General features: G+C 45.0%; 1 protein-coding gene across 3 annotated transcripts in view; it reads left to right on the plus strand.

Moving 5' to 3' along the window:
- Positions 1-16,053, plus strand: part of DYM (dymeclin) — a 164,898-nt gene that overhangs the window by 118,743 nt on the left and 30,102 nt on the right. For all 3 annotated transcript variants that reach the window (XM_071731262.1, XM_071731264.1, XM_071731263.1), the window contains 2 exons: positions 5,179-5,361; positions 13,877-13,990. In XM_071731262.1, coding sequence (XP_071587363.1) covers positions 5,179-5,361; positions 13,877-13,990 — 297 coding nt within the window. The remainder of the gene's footprint in view (positions 1-5,178; positions 5,362-13,876; positions 13,991-16,053) is intronic.

Below are 16,053 nucleotides of genomic sequence, written 5' to 3' on the forward strand. Positions count from 1 at the left end.
GACCTCAGGCTGCAATTATGGAGGAAATGGCCTCAGGGAGATTACCAGAAGTCTTCAAAAAATCTCTTACTGTCTCTGAAGAGCTTGTTTCATCCTGAGAGACAGCCTCATATCCACTCTTGCTTGAAAACCTCTCTTCATAACATCATAAGTGACTAAAATTGGGGTTTGCAGATTACTTTTATTTTCCACAGCAAGAGGAGGAAAGAAAACAGAAAGTAAAATCCTTTTTTTTTGTTTTGTTTTTATTGGACATTAGAAGCCATGAGGGTTAATTAAGCAAAGTTGCCACGTGGTCATGCCTCCCTTTTTGCCTCCTAAGAACTGGAGGCTGGAGCTTTGCTTTCCTTTAGAACACAACTTTTTTAAGCAGTTCTCTATTATTATAAAAATAAAAATTAATTTTAGGCTGAAATAAATTCAAAGGATGAACCCTTGGAATTTTTCAATGAGAAAAGATGGGTCACATAAATTGAGCAGGTTTTTGGCAGCACTGAGGTCACTGCCAGTGATACATCTGCTTTATCTTTTTTTTTGAGTAAATATTTCTGTAAGGAGCACACACCCAGGGTTTGGTGTTTTGGCTGCTTGGCTATGCTGATATTTTATAATCCATATAATTTTCATTGGTTTTTACACATCAGTGTCTTTCCAGCACTGTTGAACCACCTGGAATTGCCCAGGAGGGTGTAATTATTAGTTCTATTGCAGTAAGAAAAGGAAGATTATTCTGGGATGGCCAGAGCTGGGGACATCCAGCTCTGCCTGGCGTTTTCCTTGGCTTTCTTTGCACATCTGTGTGTCCCTTGTTAGTGTTTATCAAACTCCAATTATTTGTCTCCAGATAATGTTCTCATTCCTGTGCTCATAGTGTTTTCCTCTGCATCCTCTTGGCTTGTTCCCATTCTCTTTTCTCTGACTTTATCACTTGTTTGTTCCTTTTTCTTTAAAAAAAAAATAAAAATAAATAAACCCAGGCTACCCAGGACTGCATTTGCATCACTTGTGGCTCTTATTGCCAACATTGGTCCTTGTGCAACTGGAATCTGACCAAACAGCTGGCTTTTTGCCTCAAAAATGAAAATCTTTGCAAAAAACCTGCCATGTTTAATCCTGACAAGGAGGTTTCTGTCTCCTAAGATTATAAAAAAAAAAAAAATTACCTAGGATTATCAATTATTTCTGTGGGCATAAACAAAAAAAAAAAAAGGAAAAAAAAGGAAGGGGAGAGCTGGTATGTTGCTATTCTCTGAGACCTCTTTTGTAAATACTCATACTTTTCAATTTCTGAATTTGTCAACTTCAAGCAATAGGAAAACCCCATTATTTGGAACTCCTCTTAACTGTCCTATTTAATGGATTGAAACTTTCCTACCTCACCCCCAACATCATGTAACAGCCAATTCAGTAAAAAAAAAATAAAATATATGACATTCATAGAATGGTTTGGGTTGGACGGGACCTTAAGGCTCATCCAGTTCCAGTTTGGGTGGTGTTTTATCAGCTCTTACAGTGTTGCTCCATTGTCTCATCCAAACACCATCCTTGGCTTTCTGCTTGTTTTTTCCTGTTTTTTTTTTTTTTTTTTTTTTTTTTACAAATGCTTTCATCACTGATTATTTCATCACTGAGCATTTGTTCTCTTGGGATAACATACATGCAAGGCTGGGATTCTGTCCCACTTCTTTGATGGAGCTCACTCTTCTTAGAATTTTTGTTATCTGCTCTGGTATGGGTGAAAATCTTCACTGTGCCTCCTGGCTTTCTTCATCTGGGTCCCAGGTTCTTCACCTAGAAAGCTGTAGCTGGAAGAAAAGCAAGAAAAAAACCCAACAGATGGTTGGTTCTGACCATCAGCTTTTAAAAACTTTTAAAATAATTCCTAAGAAATTACCTCTGTTAACTTTTAATTGTTTGAAGCTGACCAGTAGCAGCTTTTTTCTTGAAAAAACATGTTTGGAGGTGTTTAGCAGCACTTTCTATTTAAACTATCTGTGCACTGCCCAGGTTTTAAGGTGAGCTGGTTTTATTAAAAAGAATTGATATTTTGTAAAGCAATTAATTGTGTGGTTGCTACTTTTCTGGTAACTGGAAAGATCTCACTTGAATCCATAATGTTTCTGCCAAGTAATATTTTCTATATTTTAAGATAGTGGCTACAGCATTCTGTTCCATTGGATTAGAATCACAAAATCCTTTTGGTTGGAAAAACTCCTTCAGATCAAGTCCAGCATGAAACCCAGCACTGCCAAGCATGACCCTAAGGTGACATTTTAAAAGGTGACATTAGGGTTTTAAAAACCCCCACAACATACCATATCCTGCATTAAATCCAAGTTGAGCAGCATGTGCCACTCCATATGTCAGCCAGGTCTGGATGTTTCTTTTTCTGGATGTTTGTTGGAGTGTGTGCACCAAATATTGGTCTTCAAAGAGGAATTCCCAAAGGTTTTTGTCATCTAAATCTCCTCTGGATGTGCAGGAGACAAGCAATGGGGAGAATCCAATGAATGTGGTTAAGGGTGAGGATGGGTGCTCCCTTCTCCATGCTCCTCAGCAGCATGGAAGAGATGGAGGAGTAGGGTCAGGGAATCATAAAATCATGGGATGGTTTGGGTTGGAAAGGACCTTAAAGTTCATCCAGTTCCAGCCTTTATCCATGTGCAGGGACACCTCCCACCAGCCCAGGTTGCTCCAAGCCCCATCCAACCTGACCTGAGACACTGCCAGGGATGGGGCAGCCACAGCTTCTCTGGGAAACCTGGCACAGGGGCTCAGCACCCTCAAATTCAACAATTTCTTCCTCAGCTCTCATCTCAATCTCCCCTTTTTCAGCTTAAAACCATTCCCCTTCATCCCATCCCTTACCAAAAGCCCTTCCCCAGCTTTCTTGTAGAAGAAAAGCATCTTTGCTTTCCAGTAAAAGTAGCCAGAGCAAAGTGGTAGCAAATTGTGCTCTTTAGATGGGGCTCACCAGGGTAGTGCCAGGTTCCTGCCTTGGTAAGAGTATGTGTCTGACAAGTGATGGTTCTTTAGAACAGAAAACAACTCCACTGTGTAGAAATTGATTGACAGCCCCCCCAAAAAAAACTCTGTCACAAGTACACGCCTGTTAGGAAGGGTTCATGTGCCTCATGATAACTCAGAAAATGACTTTTTGGTGAAAAGCAAATGCCAGTGGTTTCAGTCTTTGTACTGAGCTGAAAAACTCCAGCTGGTTTGCTCTGATTCACCTTCTTGCCAGCTCTGTAAAACCTCACAACCCGACTTTGGATGTGGTGGAGACACCTAATGAGAAGACCAAAGGAGATTTGCCTTTTTTACCTCTGTCCCAAGGGAGGACAGGCAGCCCTCTGGGATATCTGGATATCCCAGGGAGAGGAATCCAGAAGGTTCTTGTGCTGCCTTGTTCAGCTTAGAAAGTTGGAGTGTCAAAATCCTCAGGAGTGCTTTCTCAAAGGCATTAAGAAGGTGAAAAGCTCCACAAATTTATCTTGAGTGTTATAGAGCACTACAAAAGCAGATTTCTTATTTTCTTCCTTTATTACAAGTATTCAATGCCAAAAATATGCACACACACAAAAGCCAAGGGCTGAGTCTAGAGAATGATGTCAGACTCAAGGTGTGATGGGATCTCAAACAATTTTCCTTCTCCTGTCTTTGCTTTTTTCTGTCACAAGCAGCTCTTTATTTTTCTGATTATTTTTCTCTCTCTGTCCCTATCTCTCCTCCCCAAACAGGGCCTGAACAAAACCCATAGTAAATGAAATTTATTCTGAAGTGTTTTTACTTAGAGTAGGAAGTATTGAAAAGGCAAAGTTGACTTCAACCCATAGTGATTTGGGGTGGTTACAATATTTTAATCAGAGAATTATCATGGTTGGAGAAGACCTCTAAGATCAGCACATCCAACTGTCAACCAGCACTCCCCCTCTATAAAATAAATAGTTTATTTATCACTATCTGCATCACCATGACCACTGGAGCATGTCCAATTCTAAAACCTGGGAGACATCTGGGATCCCAGGGAAGTGAAGCTAACCAGTTAAGATATCAAATTGTTCAGGAAAAAAATAGGAACATACTTTTATATCTTTCTTTCTCATCTCACCAAGAGAGATATGAGCTTCTGCTGAACAAAGCTTTGCTGTATTCAGTAACTATAGGTCCATCTGGCTTGTGGAGATGATGTGAAACCAAGGGACAGAGGCTGTGCAGTCTCCAGAAAGCTCAACTATGCCAATAAAATGGCTTTTCTGGGCACCACTGATGGACTTTTTTCACCCAAGAGGGCTTAAAGGATCAAGGAATGAAAAAGGCTTCTCCCATGTAGCAAAGGGTCCACGTGAGGCTTGGGCTTCTGATTTTGTTGGTTGGTGCTCAGGGTTTTAGAGAATCACAGAACTCTTGTGGTTGGAGAAGACCTTTAAGATCACCACATCCAGCTGTCAACATCCCCAAAATAAGTAAAATATGTGTATCAATATCTGTGTCACCCACTGGAGCACGTCCTGCAGTGCCTCACCCACATGGCTTTCCAATCCCTCAGGGCTGGGGACTCCACCACCTCCCTGGGCAGCCCATTCCTACACCTGACTGCTCTCTCAGGCAGGAAATTCATCCTCAGAGCTGGGCTAAACCTCCCCTGGTGCAGCTTCAGCCCATTGCCTCTGCTCCTGGCACTGTGCACTTGAGAGCAGAGCCCAGCACCCACCTCCCTGCAACCTCCTTGGAGGGAGTTGTGCAGAGCCATGAGGGCTCCTCTCAGCCTTCTCCAAACTCAACATTCCCAATTCCCTCAGCTTCTCCTCATAGGATTTGTTTTCCAGACCTTTCCCCAGCTTGGTTGCCCTTCTAAATTTCAATATTTCATCATCATCTGGACTTGCTCCAGACCCTTGGTGTCTTGTAATAAGGAGCAATCCTTTTTGCCTTGCTCCTGGTGAGAGGATCAAGCTCTGAGACTGATTGCATTGCCTTTCAGTTCAAATTTGGGTTCTTACAAGAGGAACCAGATCTTTTTCCAGATCCAGGCATTCCAGATTTCCTCACTGGTGAGATATTAACCAGCTCACAGCCCCGTTAAGTCCTTATTCCCCGTGCACTCTTTTATTACCTGATTTATTTTATTTTTCACAATGGGAAAGGGCACTCTGACCTTTTGTTCCTTTCTTAAAGGCTCAGGACCTGAATGTCATCGAGGAAGTGATCCGAATGATGTTGGAGATCATCAACTCCTGCTTGACCAACTCTCTCCACCACAACCCCAACCTGGTCTACGCTCTGCTCTACAAGCGGGAACTGTTTGAGCAGTTTCGGACCCACCCTTCCTTCCAGGATGTCATGCAAAATATAGATCTGGTGAGTGAGGCACTGCTTCAAGGGTGTTTACAGGTTCTTAGTTCATGTCTTCAGCCTTTGGAGAAGAGGGAAATACTCATCATCTCTAGCAGTTTCTTCTAGGAAGTGTTTTCTACCTAATTTCAATGCTGAAGATGACTTTTTAGATTTAACTTAAATGCCTGAGATAAGGAGGAAGGTGACAAAGATGCTCCAGGGGCTGGAGCAGCTCTGCTGGGAGGAGAGGCTGAGGGAGCTGGGATTGTTCAGCCTGGAGAAGAGAAGACTCCATGGGGACCTCAGAGCTGCCTTCCCATTCCTGAAGGGAACCTCCAGGAAGGCTGCAGAGGGACTTTTCCCAAGAGTGCCCAGCAAGAGGAGAAGGGGAAATGGTTTGAAAGTGCAGGAGAAGAGGTTGAGGCTGGAGCTGAGGAAGAAGTTCTTCAGCAGGAGGGTGCTGAGACTCTGGAACAGATTGCCCAGAGAAGCTGTGGCTGCCCCCTCCCTGGAGGTGTTCAAGGCCAGGTTGGATGAGGCTTGGAGCATCCTTGTCTGGATGAGAGGTGTCCCTGGGCATGGCAGGGAGCTTGGAGGAGATGAGCTCTGAGCTCCTTTCCCACCTCAGCCATCCTGTGAGAACACTGGGGTAAAATGTTACCATGTTGTCATTTCCTGGGCTTTTCACTGTGACTTCTCCTGGGTAACATCTTGAACTCAGCAGAGCCAAGGGGGTTTGGGAATCCCCACCCTGTTCCCCAGCTCTCCTTCCCCTGAGGAAGGACAACATCAAATTCTCTTCACTAGTCCCAGTTAGAAACCTCTTTCTGGGGGGGAGACTGAGCAGGTTTCCTCCTCTTTTTCTTTACTCAGACTCCCATCAGCAGCCTGTTCATGAACAGGGGGGATTTGTAAAAACCAGTGAAGAGCAAACATTCAGCTGCCTTATTCCCTGGGCTGCATCTGAATGTGTGGTGCTTTCAGCTGCAAACTCTCTCTCCACAGAGAGAGATAAATAGATGTTTGGATAAATAGACTTTTTACAAGAAAAGAGAAGGAAGTAGAGGTGGATGAGAGGTGAATTTCAAGGCCAGGTTGGATGGGGCCTTGAGTGACCTGATGCAGTGGGAGGTGTCCCTGCCTGAGAAGTTGGGTTGGATCTTGGTGACCTTTCAGGTCCCTTCCAACCCAAACAATTCCAGGATTGTGATTCCAGGATTCTGTGAGATACTGCTGTGGCTCACTGTGGAGGATGACTTGGGAAATTAAATTTGGAAATTAAAGTGTTCCTTAATTACTGCTGGTAGTGGCTTTAATGCTCATAGTGAGAACCTGAGTAATGATTCCTGCACAGAAAAAAATCAGATTTTAAGTACAAGAATTATTTCTCTGTCATCTACTTGGTGTTTGCAGAGCTTGGGCAATGGTGGAAGTCAACTTGTGTGACCAGTGGGTGTGGAATACTGGAAGGGGAAGCTGGACTGGGTGCTGAATTTCTTGCTGAAGTGGATAATAGCACATTTATTGCATGCAGTGGAAAATCTGCTGAGGGCTCTGTTTTCCTCTGCTTTTATTATAAAATATAACAGTAGGTGAACAGATTCCTGCTGATCCTTAAAGGCATTTTAAATGTTGGCCTGAAACCCTGCTCTGTACCTGTCCCTTCTTCTTCTCATCTCCCTTCATGTTTCCTGGTCATGCAATAGCCAAGGATTCAGAGCTCAAAACTCTCCCTACTTTTGGCAGCTGCAAACCACAGCCAGCCCTGAGACAGCCTGGATGGTGAGGATAAAAAATCTTCAAGCTGTGTAAAGAGAAGATATGAAGATAACAGCCATCTCCATTCCTAACTGAGAGAGGGACCTTCTCTGGTTCCTTGTCCAGCTCCAGGAAAACCAGGGCTGGTCAGATCCTTCTGCATGGCAGCTCCCACAGATAACAGTGTGTCCTTTCCCTTTCTAACAGTTAAACATAGGTTTTCCTCACCAATTTAAACAATTCCTCCCCAAAACTACTTAATATTAGGTTACAGCATAATGCCAGTTACAGGCAGGAACTATTTAAAGCTCTCCAAGGGAGCATGTTGAATTTTTAAATAGCTCCTTTGTTAGGGAATGCAGGATGTCAAGAAAAGATTAATTTTTTTTTATTTTTTATTTTTTTAATATACCTGTCACCAGCTGGCAAGTGATGAAAGCTGTCAGGCTTGAGGATCTGAATAAAAGATTAGATTCAGCTGACTCGTCTTCTACCCTGTCAGGTCCTCCACTTCAGATTGGCAGCTCTACCATCACAGATAACTGGGCTTTGTCCTGTGTGCTGCAGCCAAAATGTTCTAACTGCTCTTCCTACCCCTTAAAAAAAATGACAAAGTATTTTAATTTCAGTGTACACACAAGAGAATGTCTGGGACCATGTGGGAAGTATCTGAGAAGAGCCAAAAGGAGTTCCTGGTTCCCAACATTTATTTGCTTCAGCTTTTTCTCTCTGGTGCTGGAGATAAGAGCTCCATCCACATGGCCACAGGACTTTGGGAATGTTTGAGAGGAATTTGTGCCCTAAGAAGGAGTCAGAAGGAGTCAGCTGGGGCTTGGAGCAACCTGGGCCAAGGTGGGAGGTGACCCTGCACATACAGGGGGTTGGACCTGGGTGATCTTTAAGCTGCTTTCCAACCCAAACCATTCTGGGATTCTACGAAAAAAGCATGGAAAGAAATCTTTAGGGATTTGTGTCATCAAATTTCCAACACTGTGTGTTGCTGTTGCTTCCCTTCAAAGGGAAGATCTCCTGACCTGCTTATTTCAGCATCCAGAGACAGAGTACTGGTTGGACTTCTCCCTGTGACCAAGGCTGGTTGGGGAGGATGGACCCATCAGGAGGATGCCTGAGTATCACAGAGCTCTCTTGGGTCTCAGACTGCTGAGCTGAATGCAATTTGGTGGCCTCTAAATGGGTATAAATGGCAAATGTTGCAGTTTTTGGTAACTGAAGGGTGGGAAGGAGAAGTTACCTTTCTGAAGCCTCTGAGGCATGTAGGCAGGGACTGTGCTGCCTCCTGACTCCCTCCACTGCTTCTTTTTCTGGTCATTACACAGCCTGAGGAAGAGGAGGCCTTAAAACACCTTCCAGTGCCTGCAGGGGCTCCAGGAAAGCTGGGGAAGGGCTTTAGACAAGGCCCTGGAGGGATGGCTTGAAACTGGAAGAGGGGAGGTTTAGGTTTAGCACCATTGCCCTTCTCTGGACACACTCCAACCCCTCAGTGTCCTTTTTGTCCTCAGGGGCCCAGAACTGACCCCAGGATTCCAGGTGCCCAACTCAGGGGGACAATCCCTGCCCTGCTCCTGCTGCCCACACAGTGCTGACACAAGCCAGGATGCTGGTGGCTCCACAGTCACTTCAGCTGCCACATGAGAAGTGTCCTCACCACAGAGCTCCTGTCCCCAAACTGCCTCTGAGCTGCACAGAAGCTTGGCTCAGCTTTCCACAGAATCATGGAATGGTTTGGGTTGGAAAACACCCTGAAGATCACCCAGTCCAACCCTTAACCCAGCCCTGCCAAGGCCACCCCTGCCCCATGGCCCTCAGCACCACATCTCCAGGGCCTGGAAATCCCTCCAGGAATGATGGGGACTCCAGCCCTGCCCTGGGCAGCCTGGGCCAGGCCCTGACAACCCTTGCCAGGGAGAAATTCTTCCCAAGCTCCAATCTAAACCTCCAGCTCAATTCCTCTTCTCCCATCCCTTCTTCCTTGGGAGCAGAGCCCGACCCCCCCTGGCTCCAACCTCCTCTCAGGGGGTTGCAGAGAGCCAGAAGCTCTCCCCTCAGCCTCCTTTGCTCCAGGATCAACACCCCCAGCTCCCTCAGCTGCTCCTGGGCAGACTTCTGCTCCAGACCCTTCCCCAGCTCCCTTGCCCTTCTCTGGACACACTCCAACCCCTCAGTGTCCTTCTTGTCTTCAGGGGCCCAGAACTGACCCCAGGATTCCAGGTGCAGCCTCACCAGATCCCAGGGGACAATCACATCCCTACTGCCAGAGCTCCCACCTTTTCTAGAAGGTGTAACACTTTCCCAAGTAATTTCCCCCAAACTACAAAATAGAAGAGGTAAATACAATAAGAAAGTGGAGCCTTTTCCTTTTGCAGGAGCCTAAATTATCTTCCCCACCTACATGAGAGAGCTGTGTTTAAAATAAACCATGAAAACGAGCAGATTTCAGTTCCCTGCCCACCTACCTAGAAAAGGAACCAGAAAAAGCAAACTGGCTGCATGACATCAAATGACTTTCAAATTTAAGACCCAACACTGAATATAACTGTAATGTACAGAAAAAAAATCCAGGCAAGGAACTAGACTGAGAGATGAGCTTTCTCTTAATTTATTTTTTTTTGTGAGTGTGGCTCTTTTACAATATTCTGAAAATCTATTTTCTCATCAAACTTTGGCCTGAGTAAAGAGAAAATAACTTTAAAGACTGCTTAAGAAGAAGGATATAAGAAGCTTAACGTGGCACCATGAATTACTGGTAATGAAATGGCATCAGTTGGATCCTTTGCATCACCAAACCATTACTCCCCACCTCCTCTTGCCTGTTTTGCAACCAAAATTCTAGCAGCTCCCAGGTGTTCAACCATGAGGAACTTCTGACAAGCTCAGAGGAAGTATCAGTCAGTTTGCAATGGTGATTTTTAGATTTTTTTTTTCCTAAAAAGCAGCTTAAGTATAAAAATTCAATTAAAAAATATCTCCAGGCTGATTCCCCTTAAGTATTCACCCATTTTTGCCTCAGTGCTGAAGCATCCAGAGGTCATGTGTTATCTCCAGAGTAAATAAAATATCCAAATCCAGAGGGAAAGTCCAGAGTTGCTGTGACCAATCCATGTTGCAGATATTTTGGGGAATCTGGTGGAGCTGCAGAGCCACCTCCACATTCATCTGTGCCTACAGACCTGGTCTGCTCCATCCTCCTTAGTGTCATCCTGCCAAAAATCTGCTATCCAGAGGTCTCCAATGCTGAAGAAGGCCCTGGAAACCTACCACAGTGCTTTGTTATTACTAAACATTGCAAAGTCTTTCCTTATGACCTGTGAATCCACAAGTATGTGAGAAAGCTGATTCCCTTTCCCTTCCCAGCAGGGTTTTATTGGAAAAATAATCACAGCACCTTTAGCCTTCCTTTGGCTAATCAGCACCCCTTCCATTTGTCCCCAGAGCTCCTAACAGCTCTTATTTCTCCCTAAAATCTCTTCCATGGTGCCACCTGAACGTCAGCCAGGGGGTGCCCAGGTGGCCAAAAGGCCACCAGCATCCTGGCTTGTGTCAGCACTGTGTGGGCAGCAGGAGCAGGGCAGGGATTGTCCCCCTGTGAGGCTGCACCTGGAATCCTGGGGTCAGTTCTGGGCCCCCGAGGACAAGAAGGACATTGAGGGGTTGGAGTGTGTCCAGAGAAGGGCAAGGGAGCTGGGGAAGGGTCTGGAGCAGAAGTCTGCCCAGGAGCAGCTGAGGGAGCTGGGGGTGTTGATCCTGGAGCAAAGGAGGCTGAGGGGAGAGCTTCTGGCTCTCTGCAACCCCCTGAGAGGAGGTTGGAGCCAGGGGGGGTCGGGCTCTGCTCCCAAGGAAGAAGGGATGGGAGAAGAGGAATTGAGCTGGAGGTTTAGATTGGAGCTTGGGAAGAATTTCTCCCTGGCAAGGGTTGTCAGGGCCTGGCCCAGGCTGCCCAGGGCAGGGCTGGAGTCCCCAGCATTCCTGGAGGGATTTCCAAGCCCTGGAGATGTGGTGCTGAGGGCCATGGGGCAGTGGTGGCCTTGGCAGTGCTTGGACTGGGTGATCTTCAGGGTGTTTTCCAACCCAAACAATTCTACAATTCCTTAAATTGGTTCAAAAGGAGCTAAACATCCCCATTTCAAGCTGTAGTAGAAAACAACCTTTTTCCCAGGGAGCAAAATTCACTATTTTCCAACCAAAACAGTTCTGTGATGTAATGCTGGATGGTTTGGGATCTAAGGCACTAAACAAAAGCCTCTTCACATTTCTCCTCTGCATAACTCATATCTTGTTTTTTTTTCCTCCCCTTTTTTCCCTTATTTCCTTGGGGCTCTCAGTGGGTACCTGAGTATCTCTTTGGGGTACTTTACTACCAAGGATTAACTCTATACTGACTCAAGTAGTAAGGCAAATAATGCTTAGAGCTAAGTATTACTATTCAAGTAGATACTTTTAATTTCAGTCTTCAACTGCACACCAAAAATAGCCATCCCCAGCCTTGGGAAATGCTGACATAGCTTGAAAACTTTGGAGGCCTCTCACACTTTTGTTCTTTATGAAATCCAACTCAACCTTCACCACACAAACATAAAAGTCTTTCCAAAACACATCAAGATGGGAGGCAAAGTAGGAAACACCAGAATTCAGGTAGGGTCTGTCAGCCTCACTCACTTTTTTTATGGTGGTGGGGCATGAGAGGATTTGGATTTAATCTGAATATTCCATTTTGCTCCTCTTGTGGCTTAGCAGAACCTGAGCTATCCCAGCAGCTCTGGTGGGATGGATTCTCCACCTGAGCCTGCCCTGGGCAGGGACAGGATTCACCAACCCATTCTTGACAGCTGGGGAATGTTGAAATGCAAGAAGGTGTTTTCTTGGCTTTGGTTGGTTTTTTCTTTCAAAGTTTGTGGGCAACTTTCTCATTCCTCTCTGAGTTGGGAATCCTCCACCAGCAATTTGTCCCAGACTCCATGCCAAACCCAGGGAGCCCCACATGGAGTCCTCACACTTTTTGCACAAGCTGTTTCTTGCCTTTTTCTTCTGTAATTTCTGGTTCCTCCCTTTGCTTATGAACTCAGCACATCTTCCTACTCCTGCTTGGTTGGTTTGGGGTTTGTTTTTTTTTTCCCCCCCCCAAGGATCAGAGATCACAGCACTGCAGCAGGGCCTTATCTGGAAGAATGTAAAACCTCCCTGCAACATCTGCCAGAGGCAGGGAAATTTCTTCTCTCTATTCAAGCATGAAGATAATCATGGACAGGACAGAAGGTGAAACCTGAATTTTTTTTTCTTGCCTGATTGCCACATTTCTGTTCTTTCATACAGAACCAACCCAAAAAACCCAAACCACAACCCCAAGAAAGCAACATGCAGCAAGTGTCATGTGTTTCAGTTTCTAGAGAAAATTGCTCTGCTGTCCAGCAAACCTACTTGCTCAAAAGCAAGGGCTGAGGTTTTGGGGGGAATCACAAGAGAGGAACAACAAATTGGAATCTCAGAGTAATGGAACCATCAGCTGGCTTTGTTTTATGAAGAGCAACTGAGCTGGGAGGCATAATTAGGGTAATGGTTTCTGGCTCCAGCTTGGGTCTCATTGCAGAAGAAAGAGAGCTCTGCAGAGATTGTGTACTCTAATCCACTTTTCCCTCTCTTTTCCTTAAAAGAATTCACAGGGATTAATCCATGTGTTGGAAGCTGTGATTCAGATCCAAGTGGGCATTGCAGCTTCTCAGAGGAGAGCATCTCTGAACCCCAGGAGATGTTGGGGAGCTTGTGTGTGATTCCAGCCAAGGGGTAGCCATTTGCTGACTTGGGCTCCCCCACAAAAAGCCTCTTGAATTTGGTGTTGAAACTTTGCCCTGCACCTTTCTGGAGTTGTTTGGAGTTTGTCAGCCCAGCCTGACTGCTGAGTTTCTCTGGGATGGGGCTTTGGAAACTCTGCTCTTTTGGGGGTGAAAGGAGCTGGAGAACTGGAGTTCTGATGTCCCACATGGGGAAGTGCTGATGGGATGTCTGTGAGCTACTGAGCTTGGAGAGGGATAAAAGTTAAAGCCTGACCTGAGTGTGTCCTAGCTAACAAGGACCAGCTGGGTGACAGAAAAGGAAAATCTGGTGAAAAGCAGCTTGGCCTCACCAGGGAGGTACAAGGAGGATGGGAACAGGGAGAGGGAACATGCAGGTGCTTGGGGTCTTTGATGGAAAAGATAAATGGGGCATTTTGGGTGGTTGATTCGAGGAGAAAAGGAGCTTTGTGGGCTGTTTTATGCCCCCCTCCTCCAATTCCTGTGGCTTTGAAGGCTACAATCCTCCCAGGAAGCTTTGTAGACTCTCATAGCTGTATGGAGATAATTAATAGTTGTCTTAAAGCCTTCTAAGTGGCATTAAAACAGAATTTCACTTTTATGGATGAAAAGGAAATTTTGAGCCCCAGCTCTTAATAAGCAGGCTGGAAGACCTTGACAGTGCTGAGGTGCAGTATGGATGGATAGAAACATTAGCAAAGGTCAGGGTGGAATAAATAATAATAATTTTAAATAAATGCAATATTTAATAATAAATAAATAATGAGTGTAATTTTAATAATTCAGCTGTGTGTTGAAAATTGTCAGATGTCCCCACAGCTGTGACACATGCAACAACATCTTTATTCCTTTTAGAAGTACAGATCCATTCATCCAAGGTGACAGCTTTGGGTGTAAATTGACACAAAGATCTCCTTTTTATTTGCTTGTTTTGGGGTTTTTTCTCTTTACTTATGGGCTCTGCTTTTTCTTCCCAGGTGATCAGCTTTTTCAGCAGCCGATTAGAGCAAGCTGGAGCTGAGCTCTCAGTGGAGAGAGTTCTGGAAATCATCAAGCAAGGAGCTGTTGCATTGCCCAAAGACAGGCTAAGAGTAAGTACTCAAGACCTCCTTGATTTAATCACCCTGTTGCAATCAGTTACAGAAATATCTTTTATATCTGTAATGTCCAAGCCTCCTTCCTCCCATCAATAGCAGCTGATAAGGGAGGAGGTTGTGGATTGCCAGGGGGGTGTGATTTCATTGAAATCCCTAATTTGTGCTAAGTGTTTGGGAGAGTTTTCTGGGTAAGTTACTCAGCTGAAGCATGTGGAGGAATGAAAATTTGCTGAGGGTGAGGTTTTCTTCATTGTATTTGGGAGGTGGAGTCTCACCTCTCACTTCCCCATCAGTTGCTTAGTCAAGTTGTATCCAAACTTTGATTTATTTATTTTTTTTTTAATTAACTCTTCTTCCTCCATCTGGCTCTCTATAAAACACTGCAAAGATAAATTTCTGGGGCTTTCATAAACAATGAGCCACCTTTCTGAAAATCAGTTCAGGACCTCAAAAGCCTGGTCAGCATGGTGGTGAATCTTCTATAGTACCCCAAGCAGAACCTTCCCTTCTCCTTTGAACATCTCTCTGATCTTGCAAGGGTTTTGAAGAGGCTTTGGGTGACTAAAATCCATGAATGTTTAAATACTCCAGTATTTAAATATTTAAATACTGAAATCAGTGTAAGTAGGCAAGTAAATAACTGGGAGTTGGGTGTGCTGGCTGAACACAGAAAGAAGTTTTCCTCTGTTAACCAGAGTGTATTTGAAATACTCTCTGCCCTACCCCAGGACCATCTTTGCTTCTGCTTCATGGTAAGAGAACCAGAGTGGCATCTCAAGACCTGTTTCTTTTGGGGCAGCTTTAGGAAAATACCATTTGCTGAGGCACACTGACAGCTGGAGATTTATTTTATAAATAATGGTAATTTTAAAACCCCCAGTGGGAGTTGTTAGCTGGCTGCCTACACTCTCATCTCTCCCTGTATCCCTGAGATGGTGCTTACATAGTCACTTGGACTGAATTAATGCAGGTGAGAGTGGTCAAGAGACCCAAATCCTGAGCTGGTGGACAGGACTAGCTTAAGTAACTCCAGAGGAATTGTTGGATGCAAATCCAGCCCTTCAGGTTCTGTCCTTGCTGTGCTGTGATGCTGTAAACACAGAGAAACACTGGGCCTTTTGCTTTTCCTGTGTCAGTTTATTCTTACCTGCAGATAAAGCAGAACTCTGACTTTAAGAGGCTGCAGAGATTCCATCCTGGCATAGAACCATCCCTGAATAAATTTGCTGCCTAATAAAAAAGAAGGGTTTAGCAGTTAGTGAGCCAGATGACCTACAGGGTGGGCCATGATGCTTCTGGAGGGAATTCTCCTCATGTTTAAGTTTCTGGGCATTAATGATATCCAGCACTGAAAGTGTTGGGTTTATGTTGCCACTTGAATCAACAAATGAAAATTTTTGGACCAGTGGCAAGCTCTGGAAGTCCTCACCAAGGTGTTGAGTGGAAAGATGCTTGGAGCACTGATTTTTGCTCTGAAGGACTTAAGTTTAGGGACAGGGTAACCAAGTGAACACAGTTTGGCACAGAATTCTTCTGCATTGGCACTGAGACCTGCTGGGCTTTGTTATTTTTTGTCCAAGTCCTCTTGCTGAGCAGCAGCTTGTCCAGAGCAGGTTATTCCTACATGGAGAAAAGTTGGTGACACTTCTTATCTGTAATGTCCTGCATTAATCTGTAACTGCATGCAAGGTAATCATGGAATCACTGAATGGTTTGGGTGGGAAGGAACCTCTCAGGGCCATCCAGTCCAACCCCAGGGACATCTCCAACTGGATCAGGTTGCTCAGAGCCCCATCCAACCTGACCTGGGATGGTTCCAGGGATGGGGCATCTCCCACCTCTCTGGGAAACCTGGGCCAGGGTCTGACCACCCTCAGCATGAATAATTTCTTCCTTCTGTCTAGCCTGAATTTCTCCTTTTTTTTGTTTTATAAACCATCACCCCTTGTCCTATCACTCCAGGCCCTGCTAGCAAGTCTGTCCCCATCTTTCTTACAGGGGACAGGAGTACTGAAAGGTCACAATAAGCTCTCCTCACAGATCTTCTCCAGCCTGGC

Source organism: Heliangelus exortis, chromosome Z (assembly GCF_036169615.1).
Source record: "Heliangelus exortis chromosome Z, bHelExo1.hap1, whole genome shotgun sequence".
NCBI classification, from domain to species: domain Eukaryota; kingdom Metazoa; phylum Chordata; class Aves; order Apodiformes; family Trochilidae; genus Heliangelus; species Heliangelus exortis.